The sequence below is a fragment of the Rhinolophus sinicus genome, chromosome 3 (genome assembly GCF_057876585.1).
Source record: "Rhinolophus sinicus isolate RSI-liver-muscle chromosome 3, RSI-T2T, whole genome shotgun sequence".
In the NCBI taxonomy this organism is placed as follows: domain Eukaryota; kingdom Metazoa; phylum Chordata; class Mammalia; order Chiroptera; family Rhinolophidae; genus Rhinolophus; species Rhinolophus sinicus.
Genome location: NC_142503.1, coordinates 154,502,922 through 154,521,084, shown reverse-complemented (window position 1 = coordinate 154,521,084; position 18,163 = coordinate 154,502,922). Strand labels below are relative to the sequence as shown.

The 18,163-nt window shown below is 42.1% G+C and overlaps 1 protein-coding gene across 9 annotated transcripts in view; it reads right to left on the bottom strand.

Annotated features, from left to right (window-relative positions):
* The window catches only part of TLN2 (talin 2), a 410,573-nt gene that overhangs the window by 141,358 nt on the left and 251,052 nt on the right, over positions 1–18,163 (bottom strand). For all 9 annotated transcript variants that reach the window (XM_019755358.3, XM_074327637.2, XM_019755356.3 and 6 more), the window contains 7 exons: positions 13,177–13,332; positions 8,099–8,200; positions 7,298–7,374; positions 4,603–4,783; positions 3,673–3,786; positions 1,396–1,504; positions 375–583 (listed from right to left, as the gene is read on the bottom strand). In XM_019755358.3, the coding sequence (XP_019610917.2) occupies positions 375–583; positions 1,396–1,504; positions 3,673–3,786; positions 4,603–4,783; positions 7,298–7,374; positions 8,099–8,200; positions 13,177–13,332 (948 nt within the window). The remainder of the gene's footprint in view (positions 1–374; positions 584–1,395; positions 1,505–3,672; positions 3,787–4,602; positions 4,784–7,297; positions 7,375–8,098; positions 8,201–13,176; positions 13,333–18,163) is intronic.

The following is an 18,163-nucleotide window of genomic DNA, read 5'->3' as shown; positions in this document are numbered from 1 at the left end:
TCTCACACACCAGCAATAGGTGGCTGGATTTGAAATGTTCAACTAATGAGTCTCATTCAGCTGGCAGGAAGGCGATATGTGTTTTAAGAAAAATAAGGGGCAAAACTTTCATCCCCTTTAAATGTGTATTTGACAAGTGTGTTAGTTTCTGAGATTGCACCTATATCAAGTATGGGGGAGGGAAAGGAAGGGAGGCTTCCTACTAATGGTTTCATCAGTGTCGAAGGTTGAACCATAGATTCTCTAAACTCTACAGCGTGGTAACATGCCCCATCAAGATGGAAGGAACAGCTCAGGCAGTAAGAGCCCCATGGTACTCCAAGTCTGCACCCATCTCATCAGAACCTGAGTGACTACTTGCCCTAAGAGCTCACCTCTCCAGAAGTAGGCTGTACAGCTTTCAGCAAGTCCGACACTGCCCCAGCGAGGGTCCTTGCGGCTCTGAGCAAGTCCTCCCCACTGCCCACTTCATCGTCCATGAGGGCCGCCAACAGCTTCACGCCCTTGGACATCTCCGTCAGGTTGGAAGAAATGGTGGTGATTGCACATCCCACAGCTGTGTAGTCAGTGTCTGCAGGGTCACCTGGGGTAGAGAAGGACCATCTCCATCAAAGGAGGGTGCTGATGGGTGAGGAGAGCCCAGGTGGGCAGGAGGTAAGTGGCCACACTGCAGCAGTGGTCACCCACCACTCTGCAGGAATAGGACACAAAGCACTGCATGTGCACAGTGAGATGGACAGCTCCCTGTCCCCAAGGTGCTGCTCTTCACAGGGCCCTTTGACCCTGAGGCCTCTTCCATTGAAATACTGAGCATAAGCACCTTTAACATTCCAAAGGAAGTCCCAGCATGTCACGGCCCTTTTCATTGGGCTGCTGTCAGCAGCTTAGGGAGGTCGGCTCAGCTCCTGAAACACTGTAATGCTGCACGTTGAAGCCAAGATATTTCCTGGCTCTCACTTGACAGAGCAAGGCGGGGAGTCATGCTGTGCCAGAAGAGACTACTGCTGGACGAGACAGAAAGAGGCACACATGACGGATTGAGTCACTCAAAACCATTTTCAGACCGTAAGCTCCCAGAAGGGAGAAACTAGCCTCAATGTACTTTGAAGTATGTCCAACATATTGATGAACAATGAGAAGGGCTTTAAAAAGCTACATAAGTGCTTTTTAATGATGATGCATGATATAGACACAAAGGAATGAGATGTTCCCCACATTTCTCCTGGGTCAGTGGGAGAAAAATGCCTGAAGCACTTGGGGTACCTAAAAATAGACTGTCATCTCATAATGTGAAAATCTGTTTCAATCAAAGTACTTTAAAAAAAAAAAAAAGAAAAAGAAAAAAATCACACAAAACCAAAACCACAACACACCACAAACCCCTCAGGGTCTTACCGGCAGTGAGGTTAACAACTGAAGCTGTTCCAGCTGTGATGGCATCGACTTGAGAGTGGATTTCGTGTTTGGATTCATCGACTTTATTCTGAACCCATACCCTAGACGCCTGCAAAACCAGACAACTGCATGACACAATCATTGCACAGAATTACCCAGGAAAGCAGAGAAGTCATGCCATAAAATGAGACCGGCATTTTGGCTACACTCTTCTTACTGGGCCAGCACCAATGAGGTCCGTAAGTCATCTTACACGATGTCCTTAACAGGCCTCTTGATCACGCTGAATGGTATATAAATTCTCAATGTTTCTTACACTGGTTACACTGCTTTTTTAACTTGTAAGACCATAGAGAGAAAAAGTCTATGTGACTTTAGGTCAATGTAATAAAAAATGAGAATAATTGATGTCTCATGATCATATATTGCACATTAGCACCAACCAGGCCAATTTTCGTTTTGTTTTTTAGAGAACGGGTTTAGAATTAGAGTGTTTCAGTTCATGAGTGTTCTCTGTCAGCATGAGGATGGTCTTTTGTTGACAACATAAATATCGTGTAGATGTGGCTCCTTTCCCGGCAGGAATTCGGGGGTAGGGGTGGGGGTCAAGACCCCTGTTCTGGATCCAGTTGTACCATTTAGGCAAATTACATCCAGGATCTGTGCCTTACATTGATTGCTTCTACTGTAGGAACTCAATGGTCTTTAACAAACTCTCCAGCTCTTCTACTTTATGGTCATTGGAACCTATAAATACCAAATTTTTTATTTTCTGGCATTTCTGGACTTAGCCAATAAATAATCAGTTACATTGACATGACAACCCTATGGTAATATAAAGGGCTGATCTGCTTCCTAAAATATTCCAACAATATTAATCTAGGTTCCAGATGCGTCTAGCACTAATAATATTTTTTGAATACTAATTCTTTCAAAGTTGGTGAAGCAGGAATGTTAAATCCAAATATTTCAAAACTCTATCTTACAACTGTGCTGGATTTGGGTGTCTGCCATAAGTATTTTCACTCTGAAGTTCCCCAAAGCAAAATGTTTAATGATTTTGGGTCCTTGGGAAAAGCAGCACTGAGGACAGCAGCATCCTCTGTGTATACAAGTACACAGTGTTCAGGGAGAACACGGAGGCAGTTCCTCCTGGCTGGACAAGATCAGGCTACAAAGTGTATCTTGTTTCTGGACCCTATGAGGGCTCCGTTGGTTCTAACACAGAGGTTTTCACCCCTGGCTGCCCCTTAGAATCATTGGAGATGGTGAAAAAGCACTGATACCCAGTCCCCACCCCCAGAGACACAGATTTGTTTGGTTTGAGCCTTAGGTCCTTCGGCTTTGCCCTTAAAGCTCCTCAGGTGACTCTAATGTATAAAGTAGGGCTGAGAAGAACAGTACTAGGCAAACTTGAATGTGCACACAGAACAGCCGGGAGCTTCGCTAACATGCAGGTTCTGGTTCAGAAGTCTGGGGTAAGGCCTAAGGTTCTACACCTCTCACAAGATCCCAGGCGTTGCCAATGCTGACAGCCCATGGCCCACGACCGGCATAGCAAGGAGCTATTATAGATGATTTCATGCAGCAACAGCTACAGGAAGGCAGCTCCTTACCCTGCCCTCCCAAAAGCTCAAGAGTAGTAACCCAGTGTTTCTCAAAGCATGGTGCCCCCAAAAGCAGCAGCAGCATCACCAGAGAACTCACTGGAAATGCAAATGCTCAGGCCCCACCCAGACCTACTGAGTGAGAAAAAAATGGGGGAGAGGCTCAGCAATGTGTTTTGACAAGCCCTCCAGGTGATTCAGGTGCACGCTACAGTTTGAGAACCACTGGTAACAACAAAAACAGCTAATACTCACGGCGCTCTCACCATGTGTTACTGGTGAGGGACTGTGCTAAGAACTCTGTATATGATTAGGTTATTGTGTCTTCACAACTACACTAGTCATGGTCATGGACGACAACATGGAGGCTTGGAGAAAGCTGCTCAGATTCACACAGCCCTGAGCAGTGGAGCTGGGATGGGAGCCCACATGATGTGACTCCAGACTCCAAGGTCTCAGTCCCTGCCAGGTACTGCCAACAGCCAGTAGCACCCCCTGATTCTCTCCTCCTGGGGGTACAACCTACAGACAGAGACTTATCTTGAAAAAGACATGGGTTTCCACTTAACCTCACTGGAGACAGAGATTCACCTGACCGTATTCAGAGAGTCCATCATCCTGCTTTCTGCCAGGGCAGAGACATAGAATGAAAATCATGAATGATATTTACCATATCCTGGCCAAGAGGTGGCAATGAGTCAAGCTCGCTGAGGTCGTCCTGGGCCTGCTGGACAGCATGCATGCTCGTGTTGATGGTCCCCATGAGGGCCTGCTGGGCCGAGGTCTGCAGACAGATGGACACAAGGTGGCAAAACATGGTCCCGGCACTGACACAGCCCTCTACACAAAACAAGGTGACACTGAACTCTGGCTCTGGACAAAGTGGCCGAGGGTACATAGACATCTCAACAGCTGTGCAAACCACCTCCCATTGGATAACTGAATTAACTGACAAGAAGTTTCAGAAAGAGTCTTTGCAGGGGAGCTAAGGGGACCCAATCCTTGAGTACCGGGACAAAAGATCTCAGGCATGGGAAACGTGTGTGTTACACCAGAACTCTTCTTGGTAAATAAGTAAGGATTCCAACCTACACATGCTTCTTCAGAATCAAATTACTTCTGAGCTTTCAGGCTCTTCAGCTTTCAAACAGTTCTCACCCAATATCTAAGAGAGGCACTGCGTTAGGTAGACCACCACAGTGGCAGCAATGAGTGATCCACTCAGGGGAAAGTGGGGCTCACCACAGACTGGGTCTATGTCTAAGGCTCTCCGAGGGGTAGCTGTGCTAATTAGCAGCTTGGTGATGCTAAGGCAAAGAAGCAGTTTCTACCTCTGAGTCACCAGTCACATGGAGAGGTTACTGTTTCTCTTCCAGAAGACAACTGTGATCCCAGACAGGGAGCTACCAGAGCCACCCAGTTACCAGAAAGCATGCTGGGAGTTAGGCATCAGGACTGCACAGCTGTAGAGCCATGATCCAGATGGGAACTAGCAATTGTGTGGATGACACACAACCAATCCCCACGGCTGGGTCCCTCCCTGCGCACCAGAGGCAGCATACTGACGTGCAGGGTAGGGTGAGTGCCCCAGAAGCCTCACCAGCGGGGGCATGTGGCCTCGGTGCATCTGCCCAACCATGACCTGCTGCTGTGGTGAGGGCATGCTGCCAATGTTGAAGGTCTCGGGCCCGCTGGAGCCTGAGCGCATCACGGCCGGCAGTGCCACTGAGCCGTGCTCCACCTTCCCGGTCCGGTTGAACTGCTGCTGCAAGATGGTGGACCTGTGGGGGACAGGTGGTTTGGTCACTGTGAGGTGGCCGCTCACAGGGAGTGTCATGACAGGACACCACAGGTGTCATGCATGTTTGCTGCTTTGTGCTGTGGAGGCCAATTTAGCAAAGAATGTACAGACAGAATTGGGAATGAAGAGGCAGCACTAACATGCTCAGAACCCTGAGGTGAATCCTTTTATCACAATAATATAAATAACCACTCCCAACGTATTCAGTAGGTTCACAGTGTTATGCAATTACTTGTTCTTAAAAAAACACACAGGTATTCCCATAAAAACGATGTACCACCTGTAAATGAAAGTTTTGGATACATTAATCCATTTTTGGGAAATTCTACCTGAGATGCATTCATTCAACAAATTACTGCATGCCGGGTTCTATTCTAGGCACTGGGGAAACACATCATGTATCCTTAGCGTGATAGGAAAAGTGTGGGTATGAACTCAAAGAAAATCTCCCACAGCTCAGATCCCATCCCACAGGTTCAAGGCCACTGATCATACAGGATGTTTAAACACCTTTGCAGCCTTGATGATGGGACAGACTTTGGCACCTCTTCCAGATGATTTCAACTTAAGTCTGGAAAGACTCATAGGGCATCCAGGAAAAAGAAAATAATTATCAATATTTTTACTTCTCGATATTTTCTTTGAATGCACGGTGAGTGTCAAGGACTTTGAGCACACGAAGTTAACAAGTTTGAAGTATCACATCTGTCTCAGAAGCCCAGGGGTCAAACCCACAGGGAGAGTCTGGGGAAGCCTGTGCACATGTAGAAGGGGGACAGGGTTGGTGAGCGCCTGCATTAAAGGGCAGGGGCCTCTGGCCCAGGATTCTCGAACCATCATCGATCACTCTCTGTTGCACAGGGCAAAGCTCGTGAGCCATACCAGGACACCAAGCAACAGACATCCGTGGAGAGACATCAAGGCCTATGGAGGAGGTGACATTAGGGAGGACGACCTGTGGTTCCTGTAGGAGGTTAGCTGCGTCTAAGATCTCAGCAAAAGTCTAATAGAAGCAAAGTGGAAGGCCCCGTGATGGGGACTGCCCTGGACCACACTTCCTGTCTGCCTTGATCAGAACCCACCCTGGTGCCCTAGGCAGTGGGAGGAGGCTACAGGGGTCCCAGGCAGTGGTGGTCCTGGGCTCAGATACTGACTTAGCTCCTCCTAGGTGAAGCATAGTGCAGCATTCCTTTGAGGTGAATGCCTCACCCTGTCAGGAAGCACCAACTTGCTGATTTCTATCTAATGGTCATTAATAATTCTAATAAGGCAAGGTGTTTTGCCAGAGGTAGCAATACTTGAAATGTGTCACATCAAGTTTGGTTTCAACTTGTGTACTAACGGGACAAATGGAAAAACACCTTCAAGGTGATTATGAAGCAAATTGTGAGAAAAGGGTGCAGAGTGGCAATGTTACAGCAACAATGATATGATTAAGCAAGTTCAAAGACTCTAGAACTTTCTGGCAGTGTGCTACAGGAAACATCACAATATCTGAATCTGACTCCTGGCTCTGCCACATGAATGCACCTCAGCTGACTTCCATTGTGATTTGGTTTCCTCATCCATGAATGGGGATGACAATATCTGGGTATCTCTCCCATAGGGGATTGTTGTTGGGACCAAATGAGAGAGCATGTTGGATATACACAGCAAAGTGAAGGCAAGAAAAGTTGTTATTACAATGCTCTATTTAACATAAAGGGGGTGGCTGCACAGGTTTTTGTTCAAATATCATTTATTAGATGTTACTTAATTTTAATAAATCTCAATTTTCCCATCTATAAATAGGGCTAAATTGAGACAGTTCTAAATTTAAAATAATGAAGATAACAACAGCAAACATTTATTATGTGCCAGGCATTGTTTTATGTGCTTTATTAGTAAGTCAATCATCAAAACGAAACTTATAAGGCGGTATTATCATTACTCCCATTTTATAGATGAGATCAAGGGGGCAGAGAAAATTCATAGTGTCCACAAGACCACAACATTAAAATATAGCTCCCAGATTTGAACTTGAAGTCTGGCTCCAAAGCCCATGTTCTTAACCATTTGCTGCGTCATAATATGTATCAAGTATGGCAAGTAGCAGTGGTCCATCAACAGTCACTCCTCCACTGGCTAGCTCCCTGCCTCCAAAGGGACAGAATCAAACAAAAGCTCACTCTCCAGCCCTTTGATGAAAATGATGCAGCTTATGAAATTTAAATCAGAAATGCAGACTAGCACTCATGAATGTTCACTGACTCTGAAGATGGAGTTAAACACATCTTGTTCAGTGTCTCCCTGAAATCTACAGCACCCTCCCCCCAGACACCCTTAATACCAATGCTGACAGTTTGGGACATTACTTCAAGAAGCAGGGCTGGTCTGTATCATTGACTATCATTTCCTCTACGTGAGGGACTTCAGAGCACATGCCCCAGAGCTGGCAGGAGGATACCTGCCCATGTAATGAGAAGGCAGCTCTCCAGTGCTCAACAATACTTACTTTTTGGGGGACACGGACTCTTCTAACATAGTTGACTCCTCATCACCCTCTAGCCCAAATCTATCTTTACTTTGTTTCTGGAGGTAAAACAAGACAAACACACACACAAAAATGAAAATCAGTAGGTCTTTACACAAGAACCTTTTAAAAGGGGCCACATAAGCAAAAATGTTGAGGTTTACACCAAATTCCTTACAATGGATATTTAGTAAATGATGGGTGAACAAAAGCAATAATAACCATAAGAAAGAAAGAAATTATTTAATATAGAAAGACACATTATGTATTCTGCATTTATTATTGCTCAGACCTAATTTTACATAGTGAAAATCAAGACGCAGATATTAATATTCCAGAACTTGGTTATTGAGCAGGCTGTATCTAGGAGAGTTAGAAAATCTACGTGTTACCGCTATGGCATATAACCCTATTAAATTTGGGTGAAAAAAACAACAACAACGTGAAAAACACGAAGAACATTTCCAAACCCTCCATCTGGGTTTCTACAGAGGCTGGGAAGTATAACCTAACTACACAGAGTGGAAGAAGCTGAAGGGTTAGCTGGATTCATTCATTAGCTAAGTGATGCACTATCACTAATTACAGGCAGTCAATGATACAAATGAACTGCAGCAAAATCAGAAATTCTCATAGGATCTTGAGGTCAAAGACCCCACACTCAAGCAATCTTAACGTCTAAGATTGGGTTTTGTCCCCCCCCTCCCCCCGAGGGAGCTACATCACCTACATTGAGTCTTAGTAAAGAAGCCTTGCTTTCCAATTCGCATCAGTATGAAATACCTTTTTGAGGATGATGTCAATGTAGCCTGCAATCAGCTGGGATATTTGCTCTCCCTCCGTGGTTTGTACTGAGTAGTAGCTTTCTTGATACTCCCCAAAATCCTGGGGGAAAAAATAACATTAGAAGAACTATAACTAAATCAGATATATTAGCAATTTTGAAGGTAAGGAGGTCCAGGTTTAAGATGGCACAGACTCAACTTTTTCCTGCTGTTCCCCTCTAAATACAGGTGAATATCCTAAAATGTATATAACCAACTATGGTAAAAGGGCTCTGAAAGCTGAAAAGTTGGACTGGTTGGGGACCTCTGGAGTTGAAGAACCATATCTGGTGAGTTCTTGGGTTTTGTTTTATATCCCATTTACCCCCAAGGCTGGGTGTTAAGATAGTTCTGACACTTGCCATCTCCAACAAGCAGTATCTGAAAAGCCTGTTCTCTCTGGCCAAAGGACCAGAAGAGGGGAAGCCCAACAGAGATTCCCAACCCAGCTCCACAATCTGGGATGGCATTCATTGGCAGCTGCAGAGAGCAGTGAAAGCCTGGGCCATCCCAGCCCCTGCTCCACAACTGAGGCAGGCAGGTGGTCTGATCCTTTTGCTGCAGTGGCCCCAGTGAAGCCCTGTATCTTCCTGCTCTCTACCCAGAGGCATAAAGAAACCCAGGTCCAGTGCCTTCTGCCTCTCCACAAAAGGCCACTCAGCAATAGCAGGGGGCCCAGGGAAGTGCATTCCTCCCTCATTTAGGTGTGTTTATTACTAATTATTACAGGGGCGTCATTGCTTCTTGACCCTTTCAGAAGACAGAGCAAGGAAATATATGCACGTGTACACACATACACATACATGCAGAGACACATGTGTATATGGTAGGGGTCTGGAGCTCACAATGAAATCTCTCCTCATGCCCAGGGGGATCCTCCTCACCTCCCCCACCTGTATTTGTATGGCCCTTGCTTCTCAGCGAGAACCTTGGCGTCAAGAACATGAACCCACTGACTCATTTGCTCAACCCCACAACACACTCAGCTACTTTGTGAGGACCTGTAGGGGAGCGGAATGAACAGTTTTAGACTAGAAAAAGTAAAAGTAACCCACAAGACAGATCATTTCATTTTAAAATTATGCATTAAGGATAAAGTTCCATTATCAACTCATGGTAATAACAGCTGCATAGTCATGAAGGGTCACATGCATGAGTTGCAGACGCCACTCTTCTTTCTTTTTTCTACACTTCTCCTTCCACAGATGTTCATAGCCCCCAGGAACACCGGGGCTAGCTCTCCACACCATGCTATGGAAGCAGAAGGCTTCAGGATAAAGGCTTTCCTGAAAACGCTTGGCGGAGTGCCTGGCTTATAGGACGGTAAGTACTCCAGAAATGTTAGTTTATTGTACTGTACTTTGAGATTTTTGTTTGTTTCGTTTTTCACAATAAGGCTGTTGCTCCCCTTCCAGGAACTCCTACAAACCGCATTCCTGTCAGGCAGAGACGATAGTCCACATCTTATGCAGAAGCCTCTTCTCAAGCACTGACTCCCCCTTTCTCCCCGACTCCAGGTCTCATTCATTCAGCAGCAACAGGGATTGAGCACGGATCCCAGCAGCATCAAAAGAACAAGGTAGTCCAGAATAGCATTGCAAGGATTCAGAAAAATGAATTGTCATTGCAGCTGAAGTCCACAAAAGTAGGCTAGAACTCTACACACTAAACCTAAACAAGGTGACTGTCTGCTAAAATAGTAAGATTTAAATAAGAGTCTCCTAACATAACAACCAAAAATCTCTATGATATAAAAAAGAAAAATCACTGTCCATATCAAGAACCAGGACTACAAAATGAGTAAAAGCAATAATCAATTGATGCCAATACTGAGATGAATCAGATGCTGGAATTGTCTGATTAGAATTTTAAAGTAGCCATCATAAATAATGTTTCAATAATCAATTACAAATTCTCAAACAAATAAAAAAAATTTCAAAAAGAAACATAAGTCATTAAAAAGAACCAAATGAAAATTACCTGAACAATGCAATAACCAAAATAAAAATCTCACAGGATAGACTAGTGTGGAGATGATAGAACCAGTAACAGAGGATAGAACCAGTAAACTTGAAAACAGATGAATAATATTTAGTCAATTAGGATAATAGAGAAAATAGACAAAACAAAACAGAGCTTCAGGAATCTGTGGGGCAATTATAAAAGATTTAACATCCATATCACCAGAATTCCAGGAGGGGAAAACAGTGTGAAACAAAAAAGAAAAAAGTATTTGAAGAAATAATGGCTGAAAACGTCCTCAAATTAGTCCAAGACATAAATCCATAAACCTACTAATTCAAGAAGCTTAGTAAACCCTAAATAGAAAAAATCCTAAGAAATCCACACAAGGAACTTTTGAAAACTAGAGACAAACAAAAATCTTTAAGACAGCCATAGAAAAGTGACATCATCTCTAAACAAACATATTATCTGTAAATGAACTTGAATGATAGAAAATTCTAATCTGAAACCATGGAGGACATAAAGAAGTAGATGACATTTTTCAAGTGCTGAAAGAAAATAACTGTCATTCTTATATTCTGTACCTGGCAAAATTATCCTTTATGAATAAAAAGGAAATAAGAACATTCTCAGGTAAAGGTAAAACTAAGAGAATTTGTTGTTTTTAGCAGACCTGCCTTTAAAGAATGGCAAAAAGAAGATCCCCAAACATAAAGACAATGGTAACAGAAGAAGGCTGGGAACTTCAAAAAGGAAATGGGATGGATAACTATACAAATAAATGTAATAGACTATATATATCCTTTACTGCATCAGTTTTCTTTACTCATATTTTATGGTTGAAGCAAAATTTATAACACCATCTCATGTGGTATTCAATGTGTATAGAAAAAATATTTAAATAATTATACTAAAAAAGTGGGGAGTTTAAAGAGACCTAAATGGAAGTAAGGTTTCTACACTTTACTTGACATGGGAAAACAATGACACCAATAGGCTGTAATTAATTTAATATGTAGATGGTAATATTCAGAACAATTACTAAGAATACTACATAAAGAGATATGCTAAAAAAATAATTAATAAATAAAAATGGAACTCTAAAAATGTTCAAGTAACCCACAAGAAGGCAAGAAAAACAGGAAAAAGAGTGAGGATAAACAGAAAAAAAAAGGTAGATTTAAGCTATATGTCAATAGTTAGGTTAAAATATAAATGGTCTAAATACTCCAATCAAAAGACAGACATTGACAGAATACATTAAAAGAGAACACAATCCAACTCTACATTCTCTACATGAAACTCATTTCAAATATGACAATATAGCTAGGCTGAAAGTAAAAGGATGGAAAAAAGCTATAACTTGCAAACATTAACTTCAAAAAGCATGAGTAGCTATATTAATATAAGATAAAGATTTCAGAGCAAAAAGTTATTAGGAACAAAAGAACATAACAATAAAACAATTTCTCCATTAAGAAGATAGAGGGAGAACATATAGACATCAAACAACAGGGCTTCAAAACACGAAAGCAAAAACCAACAGAGATGAAGGGAGATACAGAAAATTCCAGAATTGTTAGAATCTTCACTCTCAGAAATTCATAGAATTATTAGATGGAAAATTAATCGGGATGTAGAAGGCTGGAACAACACCTTCAACTAACAGGATCTAACTTTCTCCTTTGCTTGAGGTAGTTACTGAGATTCATCACTATTTCTTATTTTTTAAATAAACTTCCGTTTAACAGAGCAGTACAGTACTTAGACCTACTTTTAAAAGACCAATCGTATTAAACAATATACACCAAAACACAGCTGTCCCATGTAGTACACATTTCTGCCTTCTGTTTCTCTCCCCAGCCCTCCCCCAGCCCGCAACCACGTTCAACCCTTTTTGCAGTTTCTCCTAATATTTCTAAACAAAATGTTTATATTGATTTCTTGATTTTTCTGTTGCAGAAATGATCCACAACTTCGTACAATGGAAGATGAGAACACCCATTTTTAAGGGCCATGCAGGTAGAGTTGTCACTGACTGACTGCAGGAAGAAAGAAGGTATGTTTTCTGAAGATTCCTTCCAACTGGCATGTCCATCAATCAATGATTAAATTAGATAACTACTCCCTCCAAGGTCACTTCTTGATACCTTTTGTTCTGATGCCCTATTATGAGATCTTGCCTCAATGCAAGCTGATATTTCAAGTGTTCACTAGAGCTGGAGAATAGTACACTTCAGGAATTGTGAAGAAATGGACAGATTTCAACATTTCTTTGATTTCTCTTCTTGTTCAACTTGCGCTATCAATTCTCACATGTAAGTGTGGCTATCGTTAAGGCTACACAGTTGTACTCTGCCAAGAGCAAATATTGAGGTTGGGAGGAGGAATTCAGAGGTTTGAAGGCAATACACATTCTCCCTATTTTCCATGTATTCCATAATGGGCATTTTATCAGCATCTTGTTTGATCCCAGCAACTCTATCAACTAGCTATTACTATTCCCATTTTACAGCTGAGGAAATGAAGGACCAGAGAGGATAGATTTTGAGCAAGGTCATACAGCTAGGCAATGACAGGCTGGGTTTGACTACTACCCAAAGACGATGCTATTTCCACTATTATTACAGCATGTTCTCTTTTGGGGCAGGCTGGGAAAATACACCTCAGTAAGATGTCGCAGTTCTTAGAAACTTCCAAAACAACCGGAGATGAAGAGGGAGCCTTTGTACGAGCCTCAGAGCATTAGACACTTTCCTTAGAGGGTATGCTAGGGATGGCATCAAGGCCATAGGACACTGAGAATCACCCTGTGAGTGGCTCTGTTTGGTTAACGAACTACGACAAACTTAAAGCACCAGAGACGAAGAGATGGACAAGGAGACCCAGCTTGCTGACACCTCCCTCACTTGTGGACCAGTCCCTGCCCCCACCCCGTGGACTCCATCCGTCTGTCTTCTGCACATTACTCTCTAAGGTCAAGGAAACCCAGTGGACTTCTATTGCTTCTCCAGCTCCATGACATCACCCAAAGCCACGCTGGCCCCCTCGCTGCCCTCTGCCGGTCCCTACCAGCGTGAAGCTCTTGGGTGAGGCCGCCCAGCGCTTGACCGTGGTGAGAGGCCACTCCTGTAGCACTTCCTTGGTCTTCTCATCCACCCGCATCACCGAGTCCTTGGTGATGCCCAGCAGGCGAGGCACCAGCTTGTTCTTGCCTTTCATCTTTTCCTGCAACAGGAGGTGCCAACAGTCAGTGCTCTTCCTCTGAATACATCTGATTTTTGCCAAATAATCGGTGATTTCATCATGTTTTACTTGAGGTAACCTACATACACGGCACTTCAAAACAGGTAAGACTACTGGCTCTTACAAATATTTTCTGATTAGTTTTAATAATTTTTTAAGAAATAGTAACCATGCCTATTAAAATAATGGATCGCTACCTGTCACTCATGCCCAAACAAATTCAAGATAGGTTAATAATTTAGGAAGAACAAACAGGTGACTAAGATGAATATTTGTGTGACTCCTGGGTAGGAAATGACTTTTTAGCATCAACACCAACATAAACCATAAAGGAAAAGGTTAATAGTTTTAACTATAAAATATATGGAAACTTCAATACAGCTAAAACAAAAAGAGAAATAGGAGAAAAAGAAACCAGAATTAAAAAGCAAATGACTGAGGAGTATTTACGACAAATAAGATAATAAAAATTTCATATACTGTGTATGTGAAAGATAATCATAAACCAATAAAAATAACTAGCAAAGAACATGAACAGAGAATGTGCTTAACATAAAGTAATTAGATAATAATAAGCAATTGAATAAATTTTAATGTACATAAAATGGCAGGTTTAGAAAAAATTAATACTCAGAATTGAGTAAGGCATAAAGGAAAGCACTATTGATGCGAATTTAAAACGGCAAAGACTTTACGGAAGAATATGTGTCAACAATCTAAAGCTTTAGAAATATTTCTCCTTTGTATACATTTTGCATTTATAAGCTTCTTAAAAAACAAGTTATAAATGAATGTGAAGATCCTCTTGCAAGAAAATTATATTGCAAGAAGATTATGTTGCAAGAAGATTATGATGCAAGGGTTTATCACAGTGAAAAACTAGAAATAACCAAATTTTCAGTAATAGGGGATTTGATAAATTACAGTATATCCAAATAACAGACTATTGTACAACTATTAAAAATCATATTATAGGAAAACAATTGGATTCATGGCAATAAAGTATTCACAACATATTATAAAAGCTTGTACAGCCTAATCCTACATGAAATAACACTTTAAATATAAAATTTTTAAATTAAAATATTAAACATTTTTTTAAAAATTTCATTACGTGATAAAATGGTAGCAACGATCATCTCAAGGGATTTGCATTATTCTTGTGCTTTTCCTTACTCCCCAAATTTCATTTAATACACATCTATTTCTATAGTTGTCAGGGGGAAAAAACAAACTTTTCACATAATATTTGCTGAAACCTAGCAATGCTGACAGCATTATTCTCCAAGGAATACATGTACAAATTAGCACAAAGTGTGTATGTAAGTGGGTGTATGTGCACGGAGACAGCCACTTAAAACAGGGCAGAAGTGTACCACACTAATTAATCAACAAATATTTTTCATTAATTTTCAGAGCATCTCCTAAATGTTGGTATCATCATCATGATCCCCATTTTGAAATGAAGGGGCCAGCAACTCTCCCAAGACAGACAATAGTGAGGGGTAAAGCCACGATTAGAGTACAAATTTAGCAGCTCAAAAACATCTCTGATTTCAAAAGCAGAGTGTCTACCATGGTGCACTTCTTCTGAGGGAAGCAATTAGAAAACAGAAGAAAAAAAATACACTGTCCCAGGCCCCATGGGTCGTTCCTAAACCATCAGATGGTAAAGGTCATACATAGCACACCTCCAGGTTCCTCTCAGGAGGAGGAGATAATGACATCAGTGTCCTATGTGGGTGTCTGAGGAGGGGAACACAGCCCTGTAAGAAACTCCCAGTCATTACAAAAACCAGGGAAGAGTCCGATTCTTTGTGAAGAGAAGGCAGTTCTACAGGAGGTCACATAAATGCAGGTGGATGATGCCAGTTAGTTGGCTTCGGGGCCACAGGAGAGGCTCTAGGCAGCTAGTTTAGTCACACCGGGTTGGCACTAGCCCAGCTGCTGGGATGGGACCAGGAAGGGGATGAGGAATAAAATATGGTTTGCAGCTGTTGCCTTCCTCCTTTCCCATCTGCACCTCCACAGTGAGGGGCTTTGGGGTGAGGGATTGCCCTGACTCGGGTGGAGATCAGTCTGGCCTGGGAGAGGAAGCCACAGTGAGCAAGCAAATGACTTACTGTGGGCAGGCCATCAGAAGGTCACGATTGAGGGGAAGGGTATATAAGGAATGCAGAAAATACTGTAACTCAGCAGCAGAGACCTTCAAGGGACAAAAGTATTTCAGGGCCTACCCACAGATAATTCAGATTAGCTGGAGAGAAGTTCAAACAGCAAATGGCTTAGATCTGCGCTAGCGATGTGGGGTTGTCCCCTACCGAAGACCTGCCTTAGACCCTCAGTGGCAAAGCCTGCATATCAGGAGAGGGTCCTGAGGAAACAAGTCTCCCTCTTCCTCCCTCTAGCTCATATCTCAGTCTTTCCACACCTCTCATTTCCAACCTTCAACTACACTGTCCTTTTACCTCCAGAAGAAGACTTGTTTCTCATGCACAGACACATGCAGAGGCTGTAGCTGCGATTTTGCCAGCTACAGAAACTTCTCTCTCAAGGTAGTACTCATTAGTTTGGTTGTTTTGAAGATGTCTCGAGCTTGCATAACTTCAAGGCAGGAGAATATATGCATTCTACCAAAGAGAGGCAGCATCCAATAATAAGTCCCACCCCTCCTCTTTCAAGCGCATTTCAACCATTACTGTGGGTTTAGTCCTGGCGGCTGGCTCTGATCAAACCTGCTCTGCCTCAGGCTCTTCTCACAGGTGTGGAGATTGATTCTTAAATCACCAGAGTTTTACACCTGAGATTCAAAATTGGGGAGAGCGAGGCAAGCAGGCTAAGCTTTCGGCAGGCTGTGGCCCAAGCCCTTGATCCAGCTGTGCTCACGAGAATCCTATACTGGCTCCCAGCCAAATTGCTGGCCTGCGCGCTGTGCTGTCACCATTATACTTCTTCTTTTAGGGGCATGGCAGAAAGGGATGGCTGCTCAAGAGCAAAACTAGGGGTTAAAGACCCTGTTTATTAGCTGTCTCTCTTTCTAAAAACACTTGGTAATTCATTTTGACTTGATTCTGAGATGCTCTGAATGCCCTCTGTGATCTTTTACAGTTCAGGGTCAGCTCCCCAGGTATCTCACCTCAAGGCTCTGATTATGACAACAGGGAAAGTTCAAAGGGAAACTTAGAAGTGAGAAGGTTTATACAAGGATTTTCTGGAATGAAACAGGATCCTTCCTTTGCAGGTCGCGGAAACTGCATTGCCATTGCTTATGGGGTTTTGATTAGCAGATCATGGTAACATGAGAAAGAAGTCAATGGAAGAGGAAAACTGTAGACATTCATCACTCCCATTTATTGAGATCTTACATGCAACAGTCCCCTTTTCTATATTACCTCATTTAAACCTCATAAAAAGTCACAATTTTATAGGTGAGCAAACAGGTTTAGAGATGGACGGTAAAGTAACTTAGCTAAGGTCAAACTTAGTAGCAAAGGCAGAATAAAAACCCAGGTCTTTCTTTTCAAAGCATATGTCACTAGCCAATGAGAAAACTGCCATATAACACTGTTCCCTGTGGAGTCATTATAGGGTTTACAGACATTCTCTGTATCTGGGTCAGCAACCTATAGCTGGTGTTAAGTCTAGTTTTTTGCCCATTTTTAATGGCCTGAAAGCTAAGACTGAATTTTTCATTTTTAAATGGTTTAAACAAAATCAAGACTTGAAAACTATATGAAATTTAAATTTCAGAGTCCGTAAATAAAGCTTTACAGCAACAAAAGCATGCTCATTCATTTACATATTGCCTATGGTTGCTTTCCTACTGCAAAAGCAGATCTGAATGGTATGGCTGGCAAAGCCTAAGATTTTTACTGTTAGTCCCTTTACTGAAGAAGTTTGTGAACCCCTGATCTACATCACAGACACCAAAAGCCAAATAAAAGTTGGGAGGACTCAGGAGCCAGGGATTAGGAAGATGTGGGAGGAGGTAACCGGCTGGGCTAACCGAACATTTATCAAATATCCTTAGTTCCAGGCACTACCCTTGTTTACGTACATAGCTCACTTAATCTTCATTAGAGTTTTGCAAGGAATTACCACTCCCACTTTCAGATGAAGAAACTGAGGTCTAGGGAGGCTAGGTATGTCTCTCATGGCCATACACATTTCTGCTATTTCTCACATAAGTGTATACTGCCATCCCGGATTCTGGGCCGATCTTCCTGACTCCCAGCACCTGAGCACTTTCCATTGTAACAACATAAGATATAACACTCAAAATGCACATAGATATAGAAGAAAATATGATGGAGACACCTATAAAAATATCAATCTAGTTCTCTCTGAATATCTAGGACAAATGTCAAACCCATGTTGTATGATTGCATTTCATTATCAGTATTTAAAAATATAGTATATTACCATTTCATCAATTAATTTAGAATATCTAATAGGAGCTAATAAAAGTAGTCAATGAGAAGATAGAATAACTTTTATTTATTTATTTATTTATTTAAATTTATTGGGTGACAATTAGTAAAATTACATAGATTTCAGGTGTTACAATTCTGTATTACATCATCTATAAATCCCATTGTGTGTTCACCACCCATAGTCAGTTCTCCTTCCATCACCATATATTTGATCCCCCTTACCCTCATCTCCCACCCCCCACCCCCCACCCCCCAGATAGAATAACTTTTATTTCCTAAATTATGCCAGTGAATCTCCCTCACAATTGAATGCTATGTTCAGGTTGGGGATCTGAGATCTTTGTTACTTAAGCCTTTAAAAAACTTACCATCCCTTCAGC